This window comes from Xenopus tropicalis, chromosome 7 (assembly GCF_000004195.4).
Source record: "Xenopus tropicalis strain Nigerian chromosome 7, UCB_Xtro_10.0, whole genome shotgun sequence".
Taxonomy (NCBI): domain Eukaryota; kingdom Metazoa; phylum Chordata; class Amphibia; order Anura; family Pipidae; genus Xenopus; species Xenopus tropicalis.
The window spans coordinates 115,392,608-115,409,177 of record NC_030683.2 but is presented as its reverse complement, the minus strand read 5'-3'; the positions used below and the strand labels follow the sequence as shown (position 1 = coordinate 115,409,177).

The following is a 16,570-nucleotide window of genomic DNA, read 5'->3' as shown; positions in this document are numbered from 1 at the left end:
GCACGATGTGTAAGGAAAATGTACAATGCAGACCACCATTCTTTATGACATATGAAAATACCATCAGCTTTGTGAAATTGTTTTATCTTAACTGGACAAAACTGCAGATAGTGGGGTTCATTTCAAAAAGGCATTGTTTACATAGGCAAATCTATTTAGTTCATTTTTAAATTGGCCTTTGTTGGTCTTTGTCCAGAGTACCATTTTGAAGTACACAGGGCTACAAGTAGCAGATACTTTTTCACAGCTACTGACCTCCAGAAAATCCCCTGCCACAGACAATACTGAGAATTGCATCTGCTAAAACACATGATGTGACAATTATCAGTAAATGATCAGCATTGTCTATTTTAGTAGCCACAACAAGTAGCTGCTACTAATAGCTCCGTGTGTCTTCACTCTAAGGTGGTACCCAGTCTCCTAATTATTTAGATAAAGGTTTATGCAGGGTTATACTTTATACTTCCTGGTCCCCTCTACAAAAAATATTTCTTTAGGTGCTAGCAGGGTTAGTCAGCCTTTCCATTTAAAATAATTTAGTTATATTTGACCCCTAAAACTATTCAAAATACTTCTCAAGTCTCCATTCATGTTCTTGTCACTCTGTGAACCCTCTTTCTGTTCAGGAAACTGGACGCGTTCATCTATGATGCAGCTGTTCTAAACTACATGGCACGAAAGGACGAGGGTTGTAAACTGGTCACCATTGGCAGCGGGAAAGTCTTTGCCACCACAGGATATGGAATCGCTTTACAGAAAGGTTCAAAATGGAAACGGCCCATCGACCTTGCATTGCTTCAGTTTCTAGGTGACGGTAAGTCTCGGCATTTGATATCTTCATTTAGAATTGGATAGATATTAATCTAATAATGTCAAGTAGAAGTTGGTTTATAGACTCACCATTAATCTTCATGCTTCCATCCTTTGTTTTTGGTTTATATCCCAAAGTCACTGGGTGCACCCACTATACTCAAATTAACCACTAATGGGCAGATTTATTCACATTCTCATTTTTGTGCCTTTAGAGTTTTTGAAACTACAACTACACTCATTTGCACTAAAACAACAAATGTCTAGTCATTTATTAAAAGATCTGAATTGAAAAAGCATGAATGAAAAACACACAAAAAACCACTAAAACCATGAAGCAAAGAAAGATCTTCCATTTATAAAAAGAAAACCTGCCATTGACTTCTACATAATCTTGGCAGCTCTTAGATTTAGCCTTAGTGCATTTTTTCTTTTCGATGTGTCACTCGTGATGAACGAAATTTTTCGGCAGTCATGGATTGGCTACAAAATTCCGCATTTGGCCATTGGCAAATGTTGTGGGTAAGGAAAAAAGTCATATAAAAAAAAGTCACGTAAAAACAGTTGTGGTTGCATCAAAAAAATTGCCGTCACATTAAAAAAGTTGTGGGTGCGTCAAAAAAGTTGCCCCCAGTAGCCACATTGCACAAAACTTTCAGCGTTTTGCTAATTTGTCACAGTTTTGTTCCATTATAAATGGCAAAAAAATCATTTTCACTCAAAAAATTCACATTTTGGTGCAAAAAATATGAATTGGGAAATTTTTTTAAATGTTAATGTTGGTAAATGCCCCACCCTGGCTTTAATAGTGACTTAGAAAATACTTAGGGGCACATTTACTAATCCACGAATCCGAATCCCGAATGGGAACAAAAAATTTTGCGACTTTTTCGTCACCCTCGTGATTTTTCATATTTGTCGCAACTTTTTTGGCCCCGTCATGACTTTATCGTATTTTGCACGATTATTTCATCGCCAACGCGATTTTTTCGTATTGCGCGAAAAACCAATACAATTTTTCCGCGACGGTGATGAAAAAGTTGCGGAAAATATACGAAAAAGTCGCGACGGCAAAAACGCGGGACATACAAAAAAGTCTTGAAAAAAAAATCACAAAAATACCGATCATTACGCTTTCGGTCCGTTCGTGGATTAGTAAATCTGCCCCTTAGTATAAATAAATCGTTATTGATGGTTTATAGGAACTGGGACACCAATTCAACTACAGGGTTTTTTTTGGCTACAATAAAGTACAGTATGCCCCCACAGGCATTGCTCAGTATTCAGAGCCGTTCCAGCTAAAATATTCAGGGTCAAGTTCTAGTCTGAGTATTGTATCCAATTCAGCTCTCCAATTAAACAAAATAGCACAATATATATTCTGGCTATGGAATTAGTGCTAATATGAGAACAAAAATGGGTGAATTGAGGGAAACTAATGATGTATATGCCTTTTTTTTGGTGCCAGTATTATCACATATTGAACTCAACAGGACAGTGTTTTAATTCCAGCATTCAGCCATGAAAGCTCTTGCCCCTGCAGTGCCCATAACTTTAATAGGTCTCTAGACTCATGGCTAACTTGCTAATTAGTAAGGCTGCAGACACCATCTGTTATTCAATCTACTTTTCTTCACATACATTGTTGCAGGGATGTTCATGTACTGTTTTGCCTTGTTTTTGGTCTGTTTCAAGACACATAGGAAGGAGGTGGACAAATAATGTTGATGTACACTCCTACAAAGCTTATTTTTTTTTTACAATGCATACTGTATCAGGAACATTGCCAACTCGAAAACAAAATCAGTCAGTCAGTCTGTCTGTCTGTCATCTATCTATCTATCAATCATAATTACATTTGGATATTGTTTGGAGACAATGGGGGAGGGTCCTACTCACAAGAGCTTATATTCTAAATGGAAGTGCAGTTGAGACACAAGGCCAGGGTAACCAATGTAGTAGTAGAGTTCTTGTTGGCTTGATAAGGGACAGAGTAAGAGTAAGGGGTAAAAAACCAGTGGTTAGTGAGTGCGTGGCCAAAAAGTAGGGTTGTACAGTGGGTAATCAAGTTGCTAAGGGCTTGGATTATAGGCTTGAATGAAAAGGTGAGTTTTAAGAGTCTCTGAGAGTGTCTAATGCGACGGGGCAGAGCGTTCCAGAGGATGTGTGTAGCACATGAGAAGTCCTGGATGTGAGAGTGAGAGGAGGTAATGAGTGAGGAGGAGAGAATTAGGTCATATGCAGAGCCAAGGTTGCATCTGGGGGTGTACTTGGGGATTAGAATAGATAAATAGAGTGGTGCAGCACCTGTGAGTACATTGTAGGTAAGTAAAGAACCTTAAATTAAATTCTATATATGACAGGTAGCCAGTGAAATAGCTCACATTTAGATTAAATTTAGATTTCAGAGATAATTATCCTGTACCCCAACCTCGTTTAAACATGGGCCACATTCAAATGTAAAAAGAGTTGGGGAGCAATACAATCACAACAGACTTCATGGGGTTCCAAATAAGGGCTGTTATTGGCTATTTGGTAGCCCCAATATGAACTGGCAGCCTACAGGAGGCTCTGTTTGGCAGTACATCTGGATTTTATGCAACCAAAACTTGCCACCAAGTCAGGAATTCAAAAAGAAGCCCTGCTTGAGGCCACTGGGAGCAAAATCCAAGGGGTTGGGGAGCAACATGTTGCTCGCGAGCTACTTGTTGGGGATCACTGCTTTAGGGGATCACTGAGTTCTTACCCTGGCCCACCACCACTAAAGACAATACCTCATTTTAAAATAAATTCTTTACTACACCAATGCAAAGAAAGTGTCAGAAGTATATTAGTATGGTGGGTATCTATTGTTCCACCTATTTCCTCTGTTCTCTTCTACGTCTTGTATCCACTCCTTATCTACTCCTAACCTCCGTCCCTCACCATTATTTCTGTACAGTTTTCTTGCTGGGACTTTGTTTTGCATTACAAGAAGCCTGTCAAACATTCTTTTTGAAGAATCTTCAGAATTTTTGTTTCCTTCCTTTGCTGTTGCCCGTTGCTAAGGAACAGTCTTAAAAGACAATTTCATGGAATAGAATGTTTTTTTCCTTCTCATTATATTCTATTAGTGAAGTTTTTTTTCTTTATGGAAAAACAGCATGGTTTACTTTTAAAATAATTTTAAGTGTCATGCTAGGTAATGCAATATAGTGCAATGGCCAAAAGTAAGGAAATAGCAAGGACTTCAGTGTGTAAATTACGGTTCTTCCATTAACACCATTTTGTTGCTATTTTTACCCTGAAGGCAACATAATTTCTGTTCAATCTCAATCGAGAAATTTCTTTCTTCCAAACCCTATTTTATACTCTTAAAGCTTTAGGATATATAAAATTGTAGACTTTTGTTGAGCAAAAATTAGTGAAATTTTTCCTATGAAAGAAAAATTGGCAGAACCTTTTGGCCTAAAATGACCATTTTGTCACTTGCAGTGTGAAAACTACAATAACGTCTGAATTTTTTTCACAATTTGTAGTTTTTTGTGCAAAAATACAGTTATTTGTCAAAATTGCAAATTTTCGGCAATATGAAAATTGACATATTTTGTCTGTGCTTTCTTGGTATTTGTAGTTTAAGAGAAAATGTTTTTTTTTCGTGGTTCAAAAACCTGTAAAACCGTGAAAATGAGAATGTTGATAAATGGGCCTCCCCCGATGTCCTTGAATCCGAAACCCGAATGGGAAAAAAACGGATTGGAAACGAAAATGTTGCGACTTTTTCGTCACCGTCACGACTATCGTATTTTGCGTGACTTTTTAGTCGCCGTCGCAATTTTTTCGTATTGAGCATTTGTAAACGGTGGAAAAACCAATCCGATTTTTTCGCGACGGCGACGAAAAAGTCGCGGAAAATATATGATAAAGTCGTACCGGTGACAAAAAAGTCGTGCAAAATATGAAAAAATCACGACGGCGACGAAAAAGTCGCAAAAATATCGAACGCATTCAGACGCTTTTGGTCCGTTCGTGGATTAGTAAATGTGCCCCTAAGGGGTGGTAAATTTTAACCTAAAATCCCATGAACACTTGCATCTGGGGCAATAGTCCGTACAGGCAGTGATTTACACCGTGGGGACTTGCCAAGGATGAGCAATTTTTTCAGTCTAATACAGAAATGAAACAAAATTTTTCATGTGAGGTAAAAGTTTTCAAGATTTTCGCTAGAACTTCACATTTTGTTTCATGGGGAAGAAATGTGTTTTCTTGGAAAAAAAAACCAAAGGGTAAAACACCAATGCATTTTGAGCAAGAAAATATGCCCATTGACTCCAATGCATTGTGCACAAGAAAAAAGGCAAGGACAATATCTATTGGCCCAATTTATTTGGTGCAATGAATTTGGCAACATTTTGGCAATATTTTACCATTTTGCAAATTTTTTTTCTGCAGTTTTGCAAATTTTTCAGGGAAGCAAAATGAGGCAGTTTTGTTCATCACTAGTGCCTGCCATAGGCTGAGGGCAATAGCCAAGTTTTAAGGAAGCAGGTATTGATGAGCTAATCTGTCCATTTTTGCTTTGCTGGAAAATCCGTGAAACGTCGGGAAAAAATTAGAGAAATTGCGAAAAATTTGTATAAAGCAGAAAATGATACACGTCTTATAAAAGTGTTGCATGCATCAAAAAGATGATGTGCTCAGCAAAACAATGACACACACAACAAGGGAGAGAAGATTTAAAACGCAGTTTAAAAGAAATACATATACAGGTATGGGACCTGTTATCCAGAATGCTCTGGACCTGGGGTTTTCTGGATAAGGGATCTTTCCGTAATTTGGATCTCCATAACTTAAGTCTGATAAAAATCATTTAAATATTGAATAAACCCAATAGGATTGTTCTGCCTCCAATAAGGGGTAATTATATCTTAGTTGGGATCAAGTACAGGTACTGTTTTATTATTACAGAGAAAAGGGAATCATTTAACCATTAAATAAACCCAATAGGGCTGTTCTGCCCCCAATAAGGGGTAATTATATCTTAGTTGGGATCAAGTACAGGTACTGTTTTATTATTACAGAGAAAAGGGAATCATTTAACCATGAAATAAACCCAATAGGGCTGTTCTGCCCCCAATAAGGGGTAATTATATCTTAGTCGGGATCAAGTACAGGTACAGTTTTATTATTACAGAGAAAAAGGAATCATTTAACCATTAAATAAACCCAATAGGGCTGTTCTGCCCCCAATAAGGGCTAATTATATCTTAGAATTATTTGCTTATAATGGAGTCTATAGGAGATGGCCTTTTGTAATTCGGAACTTTCTGGACAATGGGTTTCCGGATAAGGGATTCCATACCTGTACCTCATTTATTTTCTATACTCCCCTCCAACTCAAACAACTCTCCCCCAACTCATCCCTCATGCACAAGTCAGGGAGATTAGGCCAAAGTTATTAGTGCATTAGGAAATCAGCAAATTCATCATGTGTAGCATAAAAATATTGTCATTTGCATTGATTTTGTTCATTGCCTTCCCTTACTAACGACCCCAGCGTGTCTGTCTTGCTGTAAACTAGTATTAACTTCCCAAGACATCACTCAGCAAGAACCCATTAATATTCTGTGTGTATTGTAGAAAATGCCTGTCAACAGAACAGAAGTAAAAAGGACCCAGACTCTGTGCACAAAGAACTGAATCCCAAAATGCCTTAAAGGGATCTGCCTTGCCAAGGCTACTGTTAGCTAAGGCAGCTCAGATGTAATCTAGCTTTGTTCTACGTAATGTCAAATAGCAACAACATATTTATTTCTTTTTGCACTTATGGCTGTTAGATATTGTTAGAATTGATAAATAAAGACTATGTTTCAGTGGAAAGCATTCTTCCAATAATCCAGCCCAGAATGAAATCCATTAAGGCACATTTACTTGCCTAGCTGCAGTGTGTAAAGTGCAATTTCCACTTACATGTTTCCCAATGCACCCATTTTCTCTTATTATTTTGGCATTGTGCTGCACCTATTGATGGAGGGGGCTGAGGGAACCCTTGGGTTAGGGGCCTGAGGGAACCCTGGGGTTAGGGGCTTGAAGGAACCCTTGGGTTAGGGGCCTGAGGGAACCCTGGGGTTAGGGGGCTGAGGGAACCCTGGGGTTATGGGCCTTAGGGAACCCTGGGGTTAGGGGGCTGAGGGAACCCTGGGGTTAGGGGCCTTAGGGAACCCTGGGGTTAGGGGGCTGAGGGGACCCTGGGGTTAGGGGGCTTAGGAAACCCTGGGGTTAGGGGCCTGAGGGAACCCTGGGGTTAGGGGGCTGAGGGAACCCTGGGGTTAGGGGGCTGAGGGAACCCTGGGGTTAGGGGGCTGAGGGAACCCTGGGGTTAGGGGCCTGAGGAAACCCTGGGGTTAGGGGGCTTAGGGAACCCTGGGGTTAGGGGGTTGAGGGAACCCTGGGGTTAGGGGGCTGAGGGAACCCTGGGGTTAGGGGGCTGAGGGAACCCTGGGGTTAGGGGGCTTAGGGAACCCTGGGGTTAGGGGGTTGAGGGAACCCTGGGGTTAGAATTAGATAACTGGGCAGCAAACTGGAAAATGAGGTTCAATGTTGATAAGTGCAAAGTTATGCACTTTGGTAGAAATAATATAAACGCAAACTATCTACTGAATGGGAGTGTGTTGGGGGTTTCCTTAATGGAGAAGGATCTGGGGGTTTTTGTTGATAACAAGTTGTCTAATTCCAGGCAGTGTCATTCTGTGGCTACTAAAGCAAATAAAGTGCTGTCTTGTATAAAAAAGGGCATTGACTCAAGGGATGAGAACATAATTTTGCCCCTTTATAGGTCCCTGGTAAGGCCTCACCTTGAGTATGCAGTGCAGTTTTGGGCTCCAGTCCTTAAGAAGGATATTAATGAGCTGGAGAGAGTGCAGAGACGTGCAACTAAACTGGTAAAGGGGATGGAAGATTTAAACTATGAGGTGGGACTGTCGAGGTTGGGGTTGTTTTCTCTGGAAAAGAGGCGCTTGCAAGGGGACATGATTACTCTGTACAAGTACATTAGAGGGGATTATAGGCAGTGGGGGGATGTTCTTTTTTCCCATAAAAACAATCAACGCACCAGAGGTCACCCCTTTAGATTAGAGGAAAGGAGCTTCCATTTGAAGCAGCGTAGGTGGTTTTTCACGGTGAGGGCAGTGAGGTTATGGAATGCCCTTCCTAGTGATCTGGTAATGGCAGATTCTGTTAATGCCTTTAAGAGGGGCCTGGATGAGTTCTTGATCAATCAGAATATCCAAGGCTATTGTGATACTAATATCTACAGTTAGTACTAGTGGTTGTATTTATAGTTTATGTATGTGAGTGTATAGATTGGTAGGTGTGGGTTAGGTGTGCTGGGTTTACTTGGGTTGAACTTGATGGACACTGGTCTTTTTTCAACCCTATGTAACTATGTAACTATGTTAGGGGACTGAGGGAACCCTGGGGTTAGGGGCCTGAGGGAATCCTGGGGTTAGGGGGCTGAGAGAACCCTGGGGTTAGGGGCCTGAGGAAACCCTGGGGTTAGTTGCACTTCAAAAAAGAATAGTCGCGGGCATGAAAAGAATAGCTGTGCGACAAAAGAATAGGCACGGGCACCAAAAGAATAGCCGTGCGACAGAAGAATAGCCACGGGCGCCAAAAGAATAGCCGCATGACAAAAGAATAGCTGCGGGCGACAAAAGAATAGCTGCAGGCGACAAAAGAATAGCCACAGGCAACAAAAGAATATCTGCGGGCGTCAAAAGAATAGCCACGGGCGACAAAAGAATAGCCGCGCGACAAAAGAATAGCCGGACGACAAAAGAATAGCCGCGGGCAACAAAAGAATAGCCGCGGGCGACAAAAGAATAGCCGCGGGCGACAAAAGAATAGCCACAGGCGACAAAAGAATAGCCACAGGCGACAAAAGAATAGCCATGGGCGACAAAAGATTAACCGCATGACAAAAGAATAGCCGTGGGCAACAAAAGAATAGCCGCGGGCGACAAAAGAATAGCCGCGGGCGACAAAAGAATAGCCACAGGCGACAAAAGAATAGCCACAGGCGACAAAAGAATAGCCATGGGCGACAAAAGATTAACCGCATGACAAAAGAATAGCCGCGGGCAACAAAAGAATAGCCACAGGCGACAAAAGAATAGCCGCGGGCGACAAAAGAATAGCCACAGGCGACAAAAGAATAGCCACAGGCGACAAAAGAATAGCCATGGGCGACAAAAGATTAACCGCATGACAAAAGAATAGCCGTGGGCGACAATTTTTTTTTGATGCGTGTCATTTTCGCTGTTTCAAGAATTTTTCGCGAAACAGGACAGATTCGCTCATCACTAAACCCATGTGTTATTAGTCAAATATTCTTGCATACTGAATAAGCACAGACTCTATATAACTCTCAGATGTTAATGTAGCAAGTTAAAGTGAAGTTAATGCAAAGACGATCTGACAAACTAATTAATAAAAAACAAGTTGTTGTATTGTTAATCTGGCCTTATGCGCACCTAACAGCAGCGTGACTCCTTTACATGGCATCATCATTTCAATAAATACCCAAACACTAATTGTATTGTTCAACTGATGGTAAATGACAGAATAGAGTTTTAGCATGAAGAAAGGGTATATTAGCTCCCTTTTGGCAAATTGCAATAAAAGCTAAGTAAAATATAGTGCAATGTCATGAAGTAAAGACACATAATGCTATAAACCCATACAGAAGATAACAGAAAGTGATAAGCGAATTTGTCTCGTTTTGCTTCACCGGAAAATTTGCAAAACTGTGGAAAAATTTGTGAAATGCGGGTGCCGCATATATTTTGACGCGAACACACATTCTTTTTAATCCAAATGCGGCTTTTTTGATGCAATTGTGCCTTTTCAGTGTGACTGCACCCTTAGCATTCCCGCTGCCAAATTTCGCGGAAGTTTTGCGAAACAATTTACCAATGGCGAAATGCGGAAATTCACGGCATGCCTGACAAAAAAAAATCACATAACGGAACCCATTCGACCTTTCCCAGTTCACCCTGAGATCATGAACTTGAAAAAGAAGGCTACATGTAATAGTTACATTCTTATAAAGTTAATTGGGGTTAAATGCATCATCATCATCATTTGTTAATTTAGTGTCGGCAAGTTATGTAGCACATTACATTAATTTATAACAAACAAACAGGGGTCTTGCAAAGCCTTTTGCAAGCTAGAAGTCCACATGGGGTTACCAAGTAGCAAATCACAGCCCTTATTTGGCATCCTTAATTAACTTCATGCTTGTGTGGCTCACCAAACCTTTTTACATCTGAGTGTGGCTCATAAGAAAAAGCAGTTGGGGGATCCCTGATCTAGGGGGTTAGGGTAACAGTTGAAACATAAGGAATATTGAAACAAATAGTGATTTACGATAATTTAATGGCTGATTAATCAAGGTACATTGAATAGGCTTCCCTAAATAAATGGGTCTTTAGGGAAGTTTGGAAGAAAGGAGACATTGAAATGGCTCGAGACAGGTAGAAGCCCCGGAGAAGTATTGCAGTCAGGAATGGGATGAAGTGATAAGAGGAGAAGAGAGGCAAAGGGTAGAAGCAGAATGTAGATTGGGTGAAGAAGTGTATTTTGAGATCAGATTCAAAATTTAGGGAGGGGCTTCATTGTTAAGGACCTTGAGTGTGAGTGCATATACATACACACATACATCATAGGCGGTCCTCAGGCAACCGGGCCCAGCCGCCTCGCCCCCTCCGACCCTAGCATGTGCTGACAAACAGTGGTGGGAGCAAGAGAGTCCAATTAGTAGAATCCAGGAGTAGGCAGAAGAAGTAGCTACTAAGAACCACCCACAGTTGCGCCCTAGGCGGGTACCTCTTCTACCTGCTAGTTCCAGTCCTGCATATATACGTATCGATACACTCGATCATCCATCCATGCCACTCCCATCCAATGCATTCATAGAATCTACCAATAGAATCCGCCACAGCAGGCCATTCCCCAACCTCACTGCCCTCACTCTTTTCTCTTTTTTTCACAGATGAGATTGAAATGCTGGAGAGACTGTGGTTATCAGGAATTTGCCATAATGACAAAATTGAGGTGATGAGCAGCAAATTAGACATCGACAACATGGCTGGTGTATTCTATATGCTTCTGGTTGCTATGGGATTAAGCCTTCTTGTTTTTGCTTGGGAGCATCTCATATACTGGAAGCTTCGACACTGCATGAGGCATTCTGGGAAATTGGATTTCCTGTTGGCATTCAGCAGGGTAAAGACAATATTTCAGTTTGTCGTTTTTTTAAAACACATTGAGGTGAATGTAATATGTTGTAAATGGAAAATTAGTTGAAACATAATGTTCAGTAATGACAATGCGAATGTTTTAATGGCACATAATGCATTTTGAAGGCGGGGTCTTTTATGGCCCCCAAAAACAGCTTCTGAGGAAGGAGTTTTATAACCTACTCTACTGGGTTGATTTTTAAAAAATCGAGTTGGCTCGATTTTGAACACTTAATCAATAGATAGTATGTTAAGTGAACTATTAAAGAATCTCGCCACTCTGGAATATATATATCAGAAAATATTGCCCTTTTACATCCTTGCCCTTGAGCTGCCATTTAGTGATGGGCTGTGTGCTCCCTCAGAGATCAGCTGACAGGAAGTAATGCAGCTCTGACTGTAACAGGAAGTAGTGTGGGAGTAACAGGCAGAACTCTGCCCATTCATTGGCTGATGGGGCCTAGCATGTATGTATGCCTTGCTTTGTTTGTGCGCACTGTGAATCCTATGATCCAAGGGGGCGGCCCTTAATTCTTAAAATGGCAATTTTCTATTTAGTATTACCCAATGGCACATACTACTAAATAAGTATATTTTTATGAAAATGGTTTATTTAGATGAAGCAGGGTTTTACATATGAGCTGTTTATGCAATATATTTTTATAGAGACCTACATTGTTTAGGGGAATAGTTTCCCTTTAATTGCCCCTACAGTTCTGCAAACTACTGTAGATGAGGTGCTATGGATCTACAGTACATACTAAATGAGTTGGTGCAAAGTAAACATTTTTTTTAACTACTTTTATTGCATTTATTTGTTTCTATTTTCTTGGAATGTCCATATATTTACCCACTGATGTATGGGGGTACTTAGCTTGAGTGATAATAATAATAAAAGACTAATATAGTCACATTGTTGCACCGAGACCATCCATGGTCTAATGACAATCTCAATTAGAAATGTGCCTTTCTACAAACCCATTCATCATTTTTCCACTCATGCTGCCATTACTAATCTTCTGCAATTGATTTTCTACATTTCCACCTGCAGCCCCCATACTAACCCGGTGTTTATGCCTCATCGATGCAGACAGAAAGTCCCACATTGTGATACAGAACACTGTGTAATTCAGAAATGACTTTGATACTAACAATAAGGTTTAAAAATATTTGAAAAGCCAAATCCTGATATGGGTTCAAGGATTCTGCATATTTCATAACTTCCCCAACCTAATGCCTCCTCTGAGTTTGCTCACATTCAGAACAGAAGTCCCAACAGTGGGTGTCATTTTAATTGTCTTCTGGCTCAAACTGAAATCAGCCATAGACCCCTATGTTTTCTTTTTAAGAAAAATCTTAAACTCCTGGGGCCTCATTTACGTAAGCCTAGTTAGACAAAGCAACTAGTGATGGGCAAAATAATCCGGCAGGCATGGATTTGTGGTGAATTTCCGCGTTTTGTCATTGGCAAATTTTTTAGCAAAACAGGAGAAATAATTTGCCTCGCGTCCAAAGATTGTCGCCCACGTGAAAAAAATATTGTTGTGCATGCAAAAAAAATGAGACACAGCAAAAAAACATAGGCATGTGGCACGTGTTTCGCAATTTTTTTGCCATTTTGCAAATCTTTTGCAAGATTCGAGGACATGGGACAGATTTGCTCATCACTAAAAGCAAAAAATCAAGTATTTTTGTCCAACTTTTCTACAACTTAGATATAGAAGGCAAAATCATATTTCAAAATGCCTTCCCTAAACCTATTCACTAGTGATGAGCGAATCTGACGCTTCATCGAAAAATTTGGTGAAAAACTCACAAGACGGTGAAAATGACATGGATATAAAAATACCTGTGCATGGAATATTTTTGACACGCTTGTCAAAAAAAATGACGCACAGGTAAAAAAATTACATGTGTCATTTTTTATATGCACACAACAATTTCTTTTTGACGTTCATGACAATGTTTTTGTTGCGCAACAAATTTTTCCAAAGTGAATTGTTTCACCCATTTTGTGGAAAAATCTGCCAATACAGAAACTCGGAAATTTGCCACGAATCCACGCCTGGTGGAAAATTTTGTTGCGCAGATTTTTTTTTGTTGCGAGTCAAATTGGGCCAAAAAGGGCACGCCCGCGTCCACGTAAAAATTGGGCACAGTTGCATAAAAAAAAGCATGGGCGACAAAAAAATTGGGCGACAAATGCGGGAATTTTTCGCCATTTCCCTAATTTCATTGACTTCTCTGTGACCTTGCAAGCTATGGGATTCCAAAGTTTTACATTTTTTAAACCATAATTCAAAATCATGATTAGTGATGAGAGAATTTTAGAGTTTTTCAGGGTTTTTTTGATGCTTGTATTTGTACGACAACATGAAAAAGTTGTGGTTTTTCAATTTTTTCTGCTAGACATTTGTAGTTTTTGTGGAAATGAGTTTAGTCGCAGTTTTAAAAAAAACCCTTAATCCACCAAAATCCAAATGTGGATAAATTTGCCCTTATGTGTTAGAGAACTGAGATGGAACTATGTCTATGAAGATTCTCATTCATCCAGGTCATGATATACAGTATCTAGTAGAATTAAGTCTAAAACAACTTCTTTGAACTGAAGAAGCCACTCGGATGAGTGGTGAAACGTTTTCAAGAAAAACTCAGAAAAGTCCAGTTGTTTCAGACTTAATTCTACTACATACTGAGGTGGAACTAGTTAACCCACAGCCAGAGAAACCACTTCCGATGTTTAATGTTTCAAATGAAAAGTGATTTCTTCAGTATTTTTAATGAACCCAAGTTTTACATTGAGATTCTAGAGAATGACTTTAAAATTCTGTTTGCCTTCAAGCATCTCAATGTTCATCATTATCTCAATGTGTCCATTTTTCTGAAGACTATCAGGCATTAAACACCCTTGTGTATTTCATAATCAGAGGAATAATGCATGTGTCTACAAAAACACTGCTTAGGCAGAATAGGTTCATACGATATTTATGGCCAAATTGTGGAATGCAACGTTATATTTGATTGGTTGTTGAGATTTGCAAGATTTTCATAGGAAAGAAAAAACACACAAGCTCAGATAGAAGGTGATGCTAAATAGGAGTTATTTTGCATTATTTACAGCTATTGTATATCATTTAGGGCCTGTATTAGTGGCTCTCCTTGTAAGATTAACATACATCCTCTTGGAGTGAAAATAGGCAAATAGCATTAAAAATTGTGAAAGCAATATGATGGGGCCAGTGTCAATTGATGGGCCCTTCCCTTCACCACCCTCCTACTGCCCCGTCATTAAAATAACATACCTGAACACAAATTGTATTGGGTGGAAAAGGTTGCAAATTGTTTATTAACATGTTTACATAGATACACATCAAATAAAAGTACTATACACGTCACCCATGTGTATTACCCATGGAAACCATACAAGAAACATTTAATAGCTCCTGGAGGCTTCAAACAGTTGTAATAAGGAGTGAAGTGTCACTCCTAAGCATGAATATCCCCCATAACTTAAACCCCTCCCAGCATGCCTCAATCACCTGCCAGGCACCACACCTTGTACTCCTATCACTGGTTCTCCCCTAGGTGAGCCACTCCCACCGCTGCAGCTCACTACTCCCTATTCCAAACCCTGTTGTTCCCCAGTTCCTGTCTCATTCCCACTGGACAACCAGATGGCTCTCAGTGCCCCCAAACCAGGTAGTTATTTTTGAATTCCTGACTTGGGGGCAAGTTTTGGTTGAATAAAAACAAGATTTCCTACCAAATAAAGCCCCTGTAAGCTGATAGTGTGCATAGAGGCTGCCTAATAGCCAATCACAGCCCTTATTTGGTTCCTCCATGAACTTTTATGGTGCTTGTGTTGCTCCCCAAGTCTTTTTATATTTGACTGTGGCTCACGAGTAAGAAAGGTTGGGGACCCCTGCTTTAGATCATCACAGCAAAGAATGTTTCTCTAGTTTAGAAAAGTATCAGTGTGCCCTGACAGCAGTTATTTGAGTAAAAAAACACATTTTTAGCAATAAGGGGCTTTTAAGTCACCTCAACAGGACAAAACAAATGGAGTACTGAAAATCTAACTAGATCCAAAGATAGACAGGCTGTACCAAAAGCTCCAACCATTCGGGTTTATAATAATGTTAAAGCCAACTAATACAGCCTGTCTGGCTTTGAAACTACTTTGGGTTTCCGTTTAGCCTATCTTAGATCTATGGCGCTTGGGCAATTTCAAGTTTTTCCTAGTGAATTTTTGTTTTGCTTAAAGCAAAATGCCCAAAATGACCATCCATTGTCCCTCTGAGAGTCATGAGAAAAAAGAGAAATAGGCAACTGCCATCTGATTTTTATTGGTAAATGCACACAGTACTGTACATGCTCTATTGCCTTTATAGGTGATAAAACCAGACAGATATGTAGTGTTGGCTAGAATCTGTTGTACTTGCAGTAGGTTGTCGCTTCACCCCTTTAATACGGCCACATAATGAATCCACACCCTGCATGGCTAGTTAGCAATTTATTTAGATGTGTTCTGTATGTCTGCACATAAATCAGATCAGTCTGCTCCATGGATCTAAACTGATTGCTAATTAACCATGAAGGATGTGGATTCAAGATGTGGCCAATATTAAAGGGGTGGCAACTAGTGATGGGCGAAACTGTCCTATTTTACTTCGTCAAAAAATGTGCTAAACTGCTGAAAAATGTGTGAAATGGCGAAACAATTGTGAAATGCTCCTACTGCACAATGCGTGCAACTTTTTTTGACACAACCACAACCAATTTGGTGTAACTGCAACTTTTTTGATGCAACCACGACTTTCTGCTCATTTGTCCAATTTTTGTCAGGGCTAATTTTTGCGTCAGTTTCACGAAAAAAAAATTGGCAATGTTGAAATGTGGAAATAAATGCACGACAACAAAAGTTGCACGACAAATGTGTTTTGCAGATTTTTCGCCATTTCACAAATTTCCTTGTCGTTTTGCGAATATTATGGCGCAGCGAAACGGGACAGATTCACTCATCACTAGTGACAACCCTAGTTGCATTGTGTACTTCTCCAGTACAGATGGGGTTTTCCATACTATCCCTTAATATCTTAGCATGGGTATTGTGTATATATACAGGTATTGGACTCCTTATCCAGAAAGTTCCAAATTACAGAAAGTCCATCTCCCATAGACTCCATCTTAATCAAATAATTCACATTTTTAAAAATAATAATAAAATAATAAAACAGTACCTTGTACTCCATCCCAACAAAGATATAATTACCCCTTATTGGGGCAGAACAGCCCTATTGGGTTTATTTAATGGTTAAATGATTCCTTTTTCTCTGTAATAATAAAACAGTACCTGTACTTGATCCCAACTAAGATATAATTACCCCTTATTGGGGGCAGAACAGCCCTATTGGGTTTATTTAATGGTTAAATGATTCCCTTTTCTCTGTAATAATAAAACAGTACCTGTACTTGATCCCAAC

At 39.8% G+C, this 16,570-nt stretch overlaps 1 protein-coding gene across 1 annotated transcript in view; it reads left to right on the top strand.

Annotated features, from left to right (window-relative positions):
• The window catches only part of grin2d (glutamate receptor, ionotropic, N-methyl D-aspartate 2D), a 133,442-nt gene that overhangs the window by 102,671 nt on the left and 14,201 nt on the right, over window positions 1-16,570 (top strand). The window contains exons 10-11 of the mRNA XM_031906599.1: window positions 627-814; window positions 10,841-11,073. Of these exons, the coding sequence (XP_031762459.1) occupies window positions 627-814; window positions 10,841-11,073 (421 nt within the window). The remainder of the gene's footprint in view (window positions 1-626; window positions 815-10,840; window positions 11,074-16,570) is intronic.